The sequence below is a fragment of the Microtus ochrogaster genome, linkage group LG1 (genome assembly GCF_000317375.1).
Source record: "Microtus ochrogaster isolate Prairie Vole_2 linkage group LG1, MicOch1.0, whole genome shotgun sequence".
Taxonomy (NCBI): Eukaryota; Metazoa; Chordata; class Mammalia; order Rodentia; family Cricetidae; genus Microtus; species Microtus ochrogaster.
In genome coordinates, this window is record NC_022027.1 from 34276396 (window position 1) to 34292239 (window position 15844).

General features: G+C 37.6%; 1 protein-coding gene across 1 annotated transcript in view; it reads left to right on the forward strand.

The window, feature by feature from the left end:
* Positions 1 to 12201, forward strand: part of LOC102002589 (UDP-glucuronosyltransferase 2B17-like) — a 20703-nt gene extending 8502 nt beyond the window's left edge. Inside the window, exons 4-6 of the mRNA XM_013350825.2 lie at positions 6580 to 6667; positions 7139 to 7358; positions 11779 to 12201. Coding sequence (XP_013206279.2) covers positions 6580 to 6667; positions 7139 to 7358; positions 11779 to 12058 — 588 coding nt within the window. The 3' untranslated portion in view covers positions 12059 to 12201. The remainder of the gene's footprint in view (positions 1 to 6579; positions 6668 to 7138; positions 7359 to 11778) is intronic.
* Positions 12202 to 15844: the final 3643 nt, after the last annotated feature.

Genomic DNA, 15844 nt, shown 5'->3' on the forward strand with positions numbered 1-15844 from the left:
CCCGCTACAGCCGAATCATGAAAATTTCTCTTAAAGGAGTTGTGATACTCAGCCAGCAAACAGCAAAAAGCGGCGTTAAACTCTCTCTGTGTCCTTTTTAAGCCCTCTCGGGTTTTTAAGTGGATTTAGTCCATCACATTCGAATGCCAATCTGTAGTATGAGAAGCAGCGGGCTGTGTCCCGGCCGCCTGGCTAGCTTACTCCCCGAAATAACCATATGGAAAATTGTGTTAATTAAATTGCTGCCTGGCCCACTAGCTCTAGCCTCTTCTTGGATAACTCTCACAGTTGGCCTGCCAGTATTTGTAGGAGAAATATCTAAGAGAAAGTTAAAGACGGATGCTTCCCTCACAGTGATGTCTGAATCATAAAAGATGAAACTCACAACTCTGTTCTTAACCAGTCAGAATAAAAGTCCTACCAGTCAAAGGAAGATATAGGAAAATAAGAAAGGAACCAAAGGAACATAAGGTAAAAAATAAAGTTTCAGATCAGTCACTTCATAAAGCATACTGCAAAGTAATTTTCTATGGATTAAATTTGAATGTTTATGAATGTTTTTAAGTTTTGTAGTGGGACAGCCGCTCTTTAATTACCTACATTTATTTGTTGATGTCATCCTGTAGTTGATTTTATCAGCCACATAGCAAACTCATGTTAACTGTAAGGCTAATGCTTGATTTTATGAGATCTGTCTGAGAATTTCAACATTAGCATGTATTGTAGGCTTCAGCTTGAGACTGGTTTTTCTGTCACAGAGCATCCATGAATATTTGGAGTACACATCTGGTCTTGAGGGAACCTTTTCAGAGGCACTGAGGAGAAATGATAAGAAATGGCTAATTTAGAGAAGATTGATTTAGGGGGATGAACATGACAACAGGATACTATATGACCTCCCAAAGAAGTGAAGACAAAAAGAGATGTCACTTTCACTTTCTGTGGTCATAGTCATCATATAGATGGCAGATGGACACCCAATGTGCAGGCATGTTCTCAGCCTATTGGTCTGCACAAATAACTTTACAAAGAACAAAAGTCTTTGGGGGAGAAGGTAGCACAGCAAGTTGAATGTTTTATTTTAAAGCCTAAACTGTCCCTGCTCCAGGAGTGGTGAGACCTGGGAGAATGGGACTGAAAATGAAGCAGAATAAAGTCTCAGGCTGTAGTCAACTTTACTCAGAGAATCAGACAACTTATGTGCTGAAGGTTAAGAAAGGTCTTACGAGCAAAACATACATCAGTTAAAGCTGTATACAATCATAATGAGGAGCCTTGTGTGGCAAAAACATGTTTTTCCACAGAGGCACACAAAGAGCAGGCTATACATTATCCGGATAACAGCAGCAAGCAGTAGTGGTTACCCTGAAGTAGATCCACTCCTTTCTACTACATCTGGGAGAAGGGCAAAAACACAGTCCAAGAAATAATAAGGTATGAAGTTAAATGTAAAACAGTTTTCTATCCTTACATAGTTGTAGAGAGAGCACACCCAATTGGCCTGTATTATTTCGATCCGCCTTCACATAGTAATGTATAAAAAATATTGAAAACCCATACAGTTCTGTAACTCTCTTTAAAACTGATTGTTAGTCAGATGTAATATAGTACAACAAGGATAAATGTCATATGATTGTTTACATTGATTTACTGATTGAGCAAGAAAAGGAAGGTAAGCAGTTAGTATTTATTTTATGGCCCTTACGGTATAAATAAATCAATTCTAAAGGTTTATCCTTTTGTGCTGCACTACCTCTAGGAGACAATTGAGTAGTGAAAATAAGTTTAAAGGCAACAAAGAATCTACACTGTGGGGGTCCCACAGAAGTGGTTTCACTCCACATTGAGCAAAGGCCAGAGAATTCAAACCATTCCTGTTCCTTTAAGAATAAGATAGGTTTGCCCCAGGGAGTGGCTGCCTATAGGATACTTGGTCTAAAGTCTAGTCACTGTATGTCTTCCCTAAAACATCAGAAAGCTTAACTCAGGAAATTGTGAGCTGATGTCTCAAGTACTGAAGCAAGTAATTGTTCTATTTGTTCTTTGTGTCATGTTAAATCAGTCTTTTGCCTTCTTCCCCCCTTTTTGGATTGGGGTACATAGCATATGAAAAACAAACACATTTACTATTCAGTATTCACTGGATAATTGTCCTGCTTCTATCCTTATGTCTGTCTTTCATATCTCTGTTCCTCCTACCTGAGTTTTTTAATACACATGCAGCTACCCTGGAACTTGCAAAATCTGTCAAGGCTGAACCCTGACAGATATCACCCCAAAAGATGTCACTCCAACTTGTGGCTATGAGACTACACAATATACAATGTCTCTTTTAATTTAAAATCAAATAATTATAATTCTTTCGTTACCACTCAAGATAAAGTTAAGAACTATGAAATGCTTTCTCTCCTTTCTGAGTTTTAGATAGATTGGTTATGTCATAATTAGGCATTCATAAAATGGTAAACAGAAAATTAACATACCCTAATGGTTTATGAAAAGCATTTAATGTTTTTAATTGTCGAATGGACATTTGTAGGGGAAGTGTGGAGTTGCTTAGCAGTTGTTCTAGTAACTAGTTACCCCAGATACTACACAGTTGTTTCATTGTTGTACTTTGCAAGGCGTAACAATAAGCCCATATTTATGTAGTACATCCCGAGTCATGTCCTATATGGATTGTAGCTCTTTCTCTTTGGGGAAGACTAACAGGACAATCATCCACGTAATTAATAATATTGAATAAAAAAGAAATAAAAAGATAAGGAAAGGATGTAACTTCTTATGTATGCTGGAGAAGATGGTTTATTATAGATATGTGAGAGAGCATAGCCAGAGGCAGGGACAGTGACATCTCCAAGAGTGCAGAGAGGTCATGACCAGACAGAGCTGGGCCATGTGAGGAGACGGGAGAGGGGAAGGAAGAGGGTAGAGAGGAATCAGGTGAAGCAGCCTAGAGAACAAAAGCATGATAAAGAGCAGGCTGTCATAATGGTTGGGTTATGTAGGGAAGAACAGCCCGGCCCTTTGGGCTGTAGAATTCAAGATAGGGGGCAGGGTGTGTCAGCCAGGAAGGTCCCACAGGTAGGAACTGAGAAATGGAGGAAAAACCAGGGAGCCAGGTAAACTTTGCAATATTAAATAAGCACCTTAGCAATTTGTCCAAGATTTGAACCTAACAAATCTAAGGCCACGCAAGGGAAGGCTTCCCTCACAGGCTCTAAATAATTTGCTGCATAGTATTGACGCATGATAGGGGATTTTTGTCATTTCTTGGTTTAATACAGTCCATTAATGTCAGAACTGAGATCCTTTATGGTTGAATGAAGGAACAGAAAAGCCAAAATGTACCTTATTATAAGGATGAATATGTATAGTAAAAAAACATTTTTTACAAATGCAAAACTATTGAATGCCAACAGTAGCTGTCTTTAGGTAAACGAGGCTGTAAAGCTCCCATTGGCCACATGGTGACATTAACATTTCACAAGTCAATCAACCATCTTCATTTACCAGATTATTTTTTAATTACAAAACCAGGAGGATTCCTAGGAGAAAAGGGTGACTCTATGTGCCTGTTTTTCACTGTTCTCTGACGACCTTGTGAAGAGCCCATATCTAAGAAAGAAAATCAAATAAATTTTCCCAGTGTATGTAAAATCAAAGTAAATACAGTGCCACTGTCAACTATGATGGCTCCCTCAGCTCGCTTTTTTGGAGTCTCCTTTAAAAATGTTTCCTGTCTTGCCTAAGGCACTCCTGAAGCATGTGGCAAGGAATCTGATAATCAACCTAATCTTTCATTCTTTCTACTTTTTAATGAGGATTTCAGAGATCTTGTGAAAAAGCTAACTTTACAATCTAGACAAGCTAGGGCATGACACAGAAAAGGAATTAATTTACCAATTACTCACTGGCCTCATGGGCTCAGCTTTGTGTTTCAGTGAACTTTCAACAAAATCAAGGTGTTTATTGTGGGTTAAACATTAATAAAGTGAAAGATTTTAGATGGCTTGTGCTTTCTGTGGATCTACTGTTCCATGTACCTATGAATAGTTTTTGTTGGAACAATAATGCTCAATGGTTGCTGAATGATTTTCATATAATTGTTAAAATGGTTCTTAGTCCTTTAAACCTTCTTTAGTGGCAAGAGTGGTTTGCAGATAAAGCCCATGAAAATTTGTACAGCTAGGAATGAGGGGTAATTCTAAATATCACATATGAAATTCTGACAGGGTGTGATATATTTGCATCAATAGATTATCAGCTGCATAATATGCTTCCGACAGCTCTCTCACACATTAAGGATGTAACTATGGCTTCCTGGCCATTTCCTCTCTTCCAAGTCCTTTAAGGTTACACACAGAATATTGGGGACTTAAACTGCTTCAAAGAGTTGGACTTTTATTGGGTTGCAGTAGATTATTAATGAATGCAATCATAGTTCATACAGGAATCATTAATGAAGATTTAACAGGGCAAATTGCAGTCACGAATATAGTTCCCACTAATTGTTTCTTTGTTAAGATGCTATCATCCAGTTTATAGTCATGCAAGGACTTAGTCATCTCTTCCTAATGATTAATAACCTCCTTATCTTCCTTTAGTATTGTAATAATAGTTCAAATCAATGCCTAAGTGACCCAAATTGAATGGGGATCTCTTCCTCTTATTTGTATGCCTTTCAAACATTCATTCAGACTTTGTCAGATACTTCTTCATCTAAAGCACCTTCTTCTGAAAACTCGGGGTCATAATCATAAGCAAAAGTGAACTCTATTCAGAGAATCAAACAATAATATTCTGAGGGTTAAGAAAGGTCATATGAGTAAAGATCACATGATTTGAACTTGTATACGATCACTATGACAAGGCATGTGTGACAAAAGAAAAATTTTTCCATAGCCTCTTATTTAGGTTTTTATTGCTTTGAAGAGACATCATGACCATGGCATCTGTAATAAAAAATACATTTAAATGTGTTACCTCATTTAAGCATTATCATGTGAAGGGATATATGACACGATGCAGACAAACATGGTTCTGGAGGTGAGTATCAGGGAATAGGAAGTCCCAGGTTTGAATTTAACAAACATAAGCCTGAGGAAAGGCCTCCCTCATGAGCTCTAAAACCTTTCCTGCATAGAATAGACACATATTAGGGAATTATGTCTTGCTTTTATGTCAAAGTAATAAAACCCATTGATATCACAGCTAAGCTTTTTTTATGATTGAATGAAGGAAGAGTAAAGCCAAAATGTACCTTATTATCAGAAAGATTATGTATAGTATAAAAGCAATCTTTTAAATACAAAACTATTAAAGGCCAATCTTTAACAATAACTTTCCTTTCATTTTCAATAACTTAATATTTTCATTAGGAATTCTGATTGTGAAATCGACTGAAAGTCACACTGATATAAGTTTAAGGCAAGGAGATCTCAAAGCTCACCCCAGTGTGACATACTTCGTCCAGCAAGGCCACACCTCCTGATATTGCCACTCCCTTAGGGGGCCATTTTCTATCAAGCCACAAGAGAAATGCATAAAAGGCAGTGTAAACTTTATCTGGATGTCAACAGCAAGCGGTAGTGGTTAACCTGAAGTAGACCCACTCATATCTGCTATACCTGGAAGGAGGGTGAAACACACTTACCAAAAAAAAAAAAAAAAAAAAAAAGGCAGCATTTTGAAGAAATTGAGGTCACAAGATTCTTGTCTTGTTTTCTTAGAGTGCTCTCTCAAGCATTCAGAATTCTGTTCATATGACTCCATTTCTAGATTATGCTCAGAAACTACACTATGCAAAATTACTCCCTGGATGGGCCAGATGACTCGATATTTCTATTGGCCAACACAATGGCATTGTTTCAAGGAACTTCAGACAAGAGAAAATTGTGGATCATATATGTATGTCATGAATAAATAACCAAAGATTAAAAACTTGAAATTCAATGAAAATAACATAGAACAGGTAAAAGTAAACCTCCAAAAGCATATCAAATATAATGATGTTAAAAGTAGAATTTTAGAACAGTCAAAATATGTTAATATAAAATATGAGTTATTAATAATGTGCCACTCTTCTCTGAGACTGAATTATATCACCATGGGAGTGTATTAAATATTTTTATGCATCATTAGCTATCTCATTTGTCCAAACATCTCTGCTTAGAAAAATGATGATTATGTTCAACCTGCCTAAATGTAAAAATAAGTACAGACTCTGCTAGCACAATCTTCTTCTCAGTCTCTCTAGAGTTCGCAATATTTACCCTTTCTGATGTCTTCATTCATTTTTATAGGAGGTATTTACCTATGTTATATTTAAACACAAAAAGATTTATTTTTACAATTTCTGTTTTGAAATTACAATTGCATTATTTCTCCTTTTTTGTTATTCCTCCAAACCCTCTCAGATCCATTCTCCTAGCTCTCTTTCAAATTCATAGCATCATCTTTATGAATGTGCTTACATACATATATGCATATTGTATATTTATATTTCTAATATAACTTATTTAATCTATGTAATACTAAGTTTAACTCCAGCAATAAAGATCATCTAATCTTTAACAGGTTCTTTGGAGATTTGAGGGCAAAACACCAGACACCTTAGGATCCAATACCAGAGTTTACAACTGGCTCCCCCAGAATGACCTTCTAGGTAAGACTCTAGGAACAAACCTATCCTAGTTGACTTCAAAATCCTTTATATGACACTTAGTGAATGTATTATTTATTTAAGATAACAAGTTCTGGTATGCAGTTGGTCTTTTTTAATACTCATTTTCTCTTAACTACCATGTACCCAATGTATTCAACTGGGAATCAGAATTTCATAGTTCAACTCTCAAGTCCAAGCAATTCTGCAAAATATCTCTCTGGAAATTTAGTTTCTTCTCACTCTGAGAGAAGAAAAAATTTCACCAAGGTTATGCATATTAGACTCTTCACATAGGTTTTCTTGAGATGAGAAGTGAGGGGAAACAAAAGTTGTGTGGTAAACTAAATTAATAAAGTGAATTAAGTAAAATTAATCTTCATGTAGGAAATCTTTCAGTTCCTGATAGTGCACATTTCTCATTTCATGTCTAAGACTGCTAATTAATGTCAACCTGAATTCATGTTATTCTAGGTCATCCAAAAACCAAAGCCTTTGTAACTCATGGTGGAGCCAATGGAATCTATGAGGCGATCCATTTTGGAATCCCTATGATTGGCATTCCTTTGTTTGCAGAGCAGTATGATAACATTGCCTACATAGTAGCCAAAGGAGCAGCTGTTTCATTAGATTTCAGAACAATGACAAGGGCAGATTTGCTCAATGCACTGGAGGCCGTCATAGATAATCCTCTGTGAGTATAACCTTTTGGAATGTATACATGTTGATATTTCTTTATCATTAATTGTGATTCCTACTGAAGGTCAAAGGAGCAAGAATTATCCTGAAGACAAAAATAATGGAAGGTACAGAGACAAATTATGGCATGATTTAGTGTCATAAGTTTTTCACTCTTGTTATTACTCTTTTTTATCTTTTTTTGATTGAGAAAAGGAAAAAAAACAAGTTTCAGCCTCCTCCCCCTCCTCCCATCCTTCTCCCCAACCTCCCACCCTTCTCCCCCTTCCCCCACTCCTCTTACCCTCCCTCTCCAGTCCAAAGAGCAGTCAGGGTTCCCTGCCCTGTGGTAAGTCCTAGGTCCTCCCCTCTCCGTCCATATCTAGGAAGGAGAACATCCAAACTGGCTAGGCTCCCACAAAGCCAGCACATTAAGTAGGATCAAAACCCCGTGCCATTGTCCTTAGCTTCTCATCAGCCCTCATTGTTCACCATGTTCAGAGAGTCCGGTTTTATCCCATGCTTTTTCAGTCACAGTCCAGCTGGCCTTGGTGAGCTCCCAATAGATCAGCTCCACTGTCTCAGTGGGTGGGTGCACCCCTCGTGGTCTTGACTTCTTTGCTCATGTTCTCCCTCCTTCTGTTCCTCATTGTTATTACATCTTATTTCCATGTTTTGCTTTATATTTCTTTCCTATGTAAATCAAACTGGTTCTAATTGTTTAATTCTTCAACTTAATCCTCCAAACAGCTTGTCTAACAAGCATATGCCACCAGCTCCGGACAATTTTTATTTTCAATTCCTTTAGTAAAGTAATTGGTCAGAATTTTAAGGATAGTACAAAACTTCATTAGCCAATAAGTGAAGTGAAAATAAATGTTGGAGGGGAGAGTCACTTGCTTGTTCCTTGCCACCCAGACCTGAAATAATCACACAGAAACTATATTAATTAAATCACTGTTTGGCCCATTAACTCTAGCTTTTTAATGGCTAACTCTTAAATATTAATTTAACATATTTCTATTAATTTGTATATCACTACATGGCAGTGGCTTACAGGCAAAGTTTCAGCACATCTGTCTTTAGCAGCAGCTCCATGGCATCTTTCTGATGCTGCCTTCCTCCTCCCATGCTGTAGGCCAAGCCAGTTCTTTATTCATTAACCAATAAATGAAACACACAGACAGAAGGACCTCCTGTACCATTTTCCCTTTTCTTTCTAAACAAAAAGGAAGTCTTTAACACAGTAAAATTGCATTTAATAAAACAGTTATCAAGCAAGAATTATAGTTATAATATTTATATCTACTTAACCTTTATCATAACTAAGTAAAACTATAAGTATAAATTCTTTAACTCTATCGAACACTCCAGAAGGATATGACATTGCCTAAGTAAAAGGAGGTGCTTGTAAGCAACTTCAAAAACTGTAGATTGAAAGAGACATCTTGCTGCCTGGATTGTCACCTAAAGTTCTTTTGTATTGTTGGGGCATCTAAAGGCTACAGGCCCATAGTATCCAGCAGACTTTTTAATAAAACAGGAAGTCTTAAAAATACTTCGGCCTATATACTGGAAGTTTACCAGTCACGTTCTTCTGTGTCCTGCAGAACATCTGGCAGATTCTTTCATGTAGCAGGAACCCCAAAGAACCATCTCACCTTTAGGCAAGTTCAGCAGTCATTTCTCAGCAAGTCCTGCACTTCCATTTATGTGGCCACACAAGAGCAGTTTCTTGCCCAAATGACTAATGAACTACATTAGAAGACTCTTTGATGCCCATCTTCTTCTTGAAGTAGCTTGTACTGCCAGATACAGATATGTCTCATTGTCATGAAAAGTTCTAATATCTTAAAACATTTGAATGCCATATTCTGAAGGTCTCTGAATGATTTGAAAAATCCCTAAATGAAATGTCTCTCTATATATCTAGAAAACCTAAAATGACTACAAGCTTGCTTATTACAGATGACTATCTATTAACCTATATTTTTAATTATACATTATATTTTTAAATGAACAACACAATCACAATACCTTAATCAAGAGTATTAATATACATCTAATAAGATTGACCTTAGATTTGCATCAATAAACCAAGATCCATACAAATGCAAATCTCTATAGTATATCCCTTTAAATATAAAGAGACATTTATACATAATATTTAAGAATATGGGCATAGTTTTTCTCCAAACACTTCCTGTTTTTTACTGGACAATGTAATTTTTTGAGGGGTGTTCAAGGCAACCTTTCAGGGGTCTTGGTCCATCAACCACCCTGGTCTGGAAGCAATCCACAGGTTGTCAACCTCTGTGGAAACAAGAGAAGAACCTCTTTTCCAAAGCAACACATCCTTAAACCTAAATATGGAAGTCATGATACCTTTATAATATACATGCTGATTTAGTTTAGCAGCCCATACAATAAAATGTCTCTTTGTAAGTAGCTCCTTTGCAGTCAAAACACTCAAAGAAAACACAATAATATACACAATTCAGACTCTCTGTGAATTTTCCATTATCTTTATGTGGCTCATTTTTCTCTACTCCATTTATTCTATGACTGTCTACACTCTGTCTCTTTAAAGACTTTGTTTTTTCATATATTTTCTTATTTTACAACTCTTACTGCTTTTGTCTTTCTCTCTCCCAAGGCTACATACATTTATCCGACTCTATGACCCATTTAGAGGTCTTTTATTTCTGAATCTGTCCAATTGTGTACCTATAATTCTTTACTGTCCTGGAGTGCTTCTTAAAATGCTAAGTGCTTCTTAAAACTTAAACTGCACCATTACTATTGTATATGTGGTACTTCCTGCTTGCCTGTCCATTCTAAAACTCAAGTTGTGCAATTACTATGATATATCTGGATTTTCCTGCTTGCTCGGCACAGTTCAGCATGGCAGAGCTGTTTGTTGCCTCTGAGAGCCAAGCCCACAGCCCAATGTCAGGTACACAGCCAGTCCATGCCACCATTAAGCAAGTTGCAACAGTCTGTTCACAAACCCCTCCAAATATCCGTCTCCCAAAAGAGCCAGAGGTCACACTGGCAGCAAGGCCAGAAAGCTGGCATTTCAAAATGGTCGCAACTGAATCAGAAAATCCTTTCTTAAGGGAGCTGCAGCATGCTGCCAGCAAACACCAAGAAGCTGTGTTAATCTCTGTATTTTTGTGTCTAGAATTCCTTTTCAAGCTTTCTCAGGTTTTATATAGATTTTAGTCAATCACATTGACATCAGTTTTTGGAGGGGAGGGCCACTTGTTAGGTCAGATAAGTTACAAATTAAATTTTAAATAAATGTAACATGCATACCAAGAAATAATGATCAAGAAATGAGAATAAATACATAATACTCTCATTTTGCTTTGTAAATAAAAAGACAGTAAGTTACCATTATTACAATTGCTAGTTCTGCTGCATCAAACTGACATCAGAGTTGATGACTTGTCTTTATACCCCTTCTTCTTTATATGCTCATCAATAATTATTTCAGCATTAGAATCGAGTACACCTTGTATTGAATATCCAGTGTGAAATTTTTACAACTCATGCTTCTAAAATTACAACAATAGGAGTAAAAATTAGGCTTGAAAGATGGCTCTGTGTATGAGGGAAGGTCTACCCTAGAAGATGACCAGAGTTCTGTTCTCAACACTTGCATCAGTTGGTTACAAACATCTTTTACTCTATCTCCAACAGATCTCATAACAAACATACACACACACACACACGTTTACACACTTTGCACACATACTCTCTCACATACATATTTAAAAGTAATAGCAAAAATTTATTGTGATTATACTTTATAATAAGAATAATAAAAGTAATAAAAAATTCAGTACAATAACAGAGAAGAAAATTATGTTTATATTTTTCTATTAATTTTATCAAATATTTGATACCTTAATTAGAAAAATATAAAAGCAATGGGAAGAAGCTATTAGAGCTAATTAATAAGAACCAGGACACATTTGCAATTAAAACCACTAATCACTGATAGATGTACCATAAAAATCTCTTTTCAATCTTTATCAACCTTACATAGCTATGCACCACCATGAGGACTTGAGAATGATTTGTCTTCTACATCCTGACACTAGTACACATTTTGTACACAAAATTTACTAATAATTAGTTATGGGTAAATGAAGCTTTATATACTCAAATAATATGTCATTCGGTTTATTTTGCATTTAAGACTTAGCTATCTCTACACTGTAGGGATATTTGATTTTATTATTATTTTTACATGCTTAATCTTGCATACTCAAAAAAATCAGACATGCCTCTGAAGATCTTCCTTGTCATGAACATGAAACAAATATATTTTTTCTGTATTGTGGGATTATCTTTAATATTTATACAAAAATTTACACATGTACATTTTCTTTTCTTATGTAAGTTAATGTCTGTTCTCCTTCTATCAGCTATAAGAAGAACGCAATGTGGTTATCAACCATTCACCATGACCAGCCCATGAAACCCCTGGACAGAGCCATCTTCTGGATTGAGTTTGTCATGCGCCACAAAGGGGCCAAGCACCTGAGGCCACTTGCACACAACCTCACCTGGTACCAGTACCACTCTCTGGATGTGATTGGATTCCTACTGGCCTGTGTGGCAACCATAGCTTACCTTTCCATAAAATCCTTCTTATTCATTTATCAAAAGTTTGTAAAGACGGGAAAGAAAACAAAGAGAGAGTAGAGCTCATTGAGAATGCACATGAACTCCATTTCAGCATTGTTCTAGATTATGAACGGCCTTCTGAACATTCACTCATCACTCTAGCAAGGCATATCTTCATTAGAGGGGAAGGGAGAAATAATGCAATTATAATCTCACAAAATAAAAGACATAATGAAAAGAAAAAAAAGCTGAGCAAATGATAAGGAACAAGCTAGTAAGCAGAGTTCCTCCATGGTATCTGCTTCAGTTCTGCCTCCTGAGACCTGCCCTTGAACCCCTGGCCTACTTTTCCTCAGCAATGGACAGGGAGCTATGAGATGAAATAAACCCTCTTCTTCTTCAAACAAAAATGAAAATTTAAAAACCAAGAAGAGGCCTCGGCATTATTCAGGGCATGCAGCATTATGATGAGCAAATATGTGGTGGAGAGGTGAGACAGAAAGGGAAGTGGGAGCAGTTTGTTCTCTGTGAAGAGAGGTGGGACTGGAGATGTGAAGACAGCAAGGAATGCCCTGATAAGAGAGGCCTGAACTGCTATCTGAGGCCATGGTGTTATCTGGACCTGTGCTGCTGCAGAGGGCCATGGCACTTCTGTAGCAGGGGTCTGTGACAACGTTCATGCAATGTGGACTTCCTTGGTCTGGGCCAGGATGTTGTCTGCGTATGGTGCTGAGCTGGTCCAGCCTCTCAACAGCCAGCACACCGGAGCATAAGCACTGATACAAGTGTAGATAAGATGGCCCTGTCCCTTGCCTGGGCAGTGTGGGAGAGCTGGCCCCAATGGTGTGGGAATGGGAGAGCTAAACCCACCAATTTTTGGCCACAGGACTAGGGTGAGCCAGCCCTACAACTTGCCTGAGCAGTTAGGAAGAACTGGCCCTGAATGAAGGTGTGGATGAGGATGGCCTCATTAGTGTTGGAAAGCTTATTTTTACTCCCTCATTGTGTATCTTGTCATTGTCAGATAGTTGGCCCTGGTGGCATGGGCGAGGATCAGCTATCCCTGATTGTGTGGATACAGAAAAGTCGATCTCACCCCTTGCCTGGGCATCATGGGAGAGCTAGCGTTGGTGACCAACTCAGCTAACACTCAGGCCTGGATCCAAGATTTCGAGCTGGCCCACCCAACACATACCACATCTATGAGCTGCTGTAATTCATGGGGTAGAACCATCCTGCAGAACCAAAGTTGCAGGCTCTCCATGACACAGGGCAGCCACAGGAGAGCCCAGAGGAGTCTCAGGAAGGATCCAGCATCAGTAATGTAACAGATCCCAGAGGCCTTGAACCAGTCCAATGACTCATTGCAGCAAACATTCACAAGTAAAGCTGTTTGTTTAAAGAGTACACCGTGTGACACACCATGAGACACTACAGCTTCTACCAGGAGACTATTTTGTAATTTTTATTTCCTATTGTCTTTTGGGGAGGAAAGTTACAAGGCTGGATGGCAGATATGGAAGGACTGGAAAATGAGTGGATTGGGGTATATAATGTAAAATTCACAAACAATCAATAAAAAAAATTATGGAAAAATTCAAACAAAGAAGCAACCTTTATTCTTTTATTCTTTTATTAGTGTGAAAAAATTTACAGAAGTAATGATCTCATCCTGATATCCCTTCTTATATTCATACAAGTTGTGTTTGCAGCTTGGTGTTTTGTAATTAAATATATATAAGGAAGTTAGTTCAATAATTAATTTAAAACAATTACTGACAAAATTCATGCATCTTATCATAATAGATACTGATGATTGCCTCAGATCAGGAAAGACAGACAATGTTAAAAGAAGTTGAAGAAAAGAAGGAGATTGTGTTGTAAATGATGGTAAAAGATGTTTTTCTTTTTGTTTTGTTTTGCCTGTAAATTTTAATTTTTGTTTGCTTTTCTTATTTTTTTCCTTTATTTTCCCTACAAACAGCAGTTTCCCATCTCTACTGTCCTCCCATCCTCTGCATTCACTTTCTGACCAACCTCCATCTATGCCTCCTCCATTAAATGGGGCAGGTCCCCTATGGGAGTCATCATAGCATGGCCTATCAAGTTGTGACAGGACCAAGACCCTCCCCCTCTATCAAAGCAGAGCAAGGCATCCCAACGTACGGAATAGGATCCAAGGTGTTACCTCATACATCAGGGACAGGTCCTTGTCCCACTACTAGGCATCCCAAACACAAATCAAACTACACATATTTCACCCACATACAGAGGACCTATATTGGTCCAATGCAGGCTCCCTAGGTGTTGGTACAGAGACATTAGCTGCCACTAGCTCAGGTCTGCTGTCTCTTGGGTTCCCCTGCCATGATTATGAAAATGATGAATGAGACAAAGAAAGTTCTATGTTTTATTAATTCTGGCAAAAATCCTTCCCCAGTTAGCATTTTTCGAAAGATCAAAGTTTACGGTTAAGGTTGAATGTTGCTCTCAAAAATTGCACTTTGCTCATCAGCTGTACAATTAGGCAACCAAGTAAGAAAGAGTGAGGAATGAGGATGCAGAGAGCATGGACAGTGGGCTGCGAGGAGCTCGGCAATTAGGATGTCCACACAAGATTTGTCTTTTGAATATGCTCGGTTTATCCACAACAAACATTTCTTGTACTATCATGATAATAAAAATTTAACAGAGGGAAATGGGAGGCTGGGAGGAGGCGGAAACTTGCTTTTTTTTTTCCTTTTCTCAATAAAAAAAAAAAGTTCAAATAAAAAAAAAAACTTAACAGATACCTCACCAAGCATGGAACAGTTGCCAATCAGAAAATGCTGCCGCAGGGTTCCATTGGGGAATAGAGATAGAAACGATCTATCCTCTGGACCCATTCCATGGTGAAGTCCTTCAGCTGTGTCAGGCCAGTACAGCAGGGGTCCAGAAAGTCCCTGAGAGCACAAGAGGGAACATGTGAGCTTAGCCACAGTGCTGGAAGTTAGATGGTAACCAAAGCTAGGGTCACACACAGAGTCTAGTTTCAAAGTCTTCAACACAAAGGCTTGAGGAGCTGCTTCTCAGGAGGATCACGACATGTAATCCACACAACATGACCATATTTGTACTGTTCTCATATTAGAACAGTCAGGTCCATATACTTCTTAAAGAACTATACAAGGAGAAATGTGGACAGAATATACTCTGAGTCCAGCTACCTATGCAGCCAAGTGTCTTTAAGGCACCAAAAATCGCTGTATAGGAAAAGATATCTTTGTCTGAAGTTGGAAGATGTAAGAGAAAGAGGAAAAGCAAAAAGTAAAATCAAAGCAAGCCATAAGATCTATTACAGTAGGAAAGCTCAGACAGTACTTTAGGAAACTATAATAACGTGTATCACAGAACCTCAATCTCTGACAATGAAGTTTGCACATTATAAATGATAAAAAAGTGTTTTGACTTAATATTGGACATTGCATTTTAACATAGATTTGGAAAGTTAACATGTTTTGAGATGGTGTGTCTAGAGCTGACTGAGAAAATTTTGTTGAGTTATGTTACTAGATACTTTAGATTACTGTCCTAGTGATGTACTAAGATTTAATACCTGCATCACAATTCTGTGTTTTGTGTTTCTGATTAGAGCTCACAGTTCTGAGAAGTCAAGTGGAATTCATGTATTACTACAGGAGTATGAGAAATTGACCTGAGGATATTTTAAATCCATTGATTCTATTTTATGCTCTTATGTATATACAAATTCCCTATCTGGTAATTTACTCAACTGAGCTGAAAATTTAACACTACTGAGGATTATTTTCAGATGTACTTCTTGCTCCCTTCCTCCTCCTCCTCCTCCTCCTCCTCCTCCTCCTC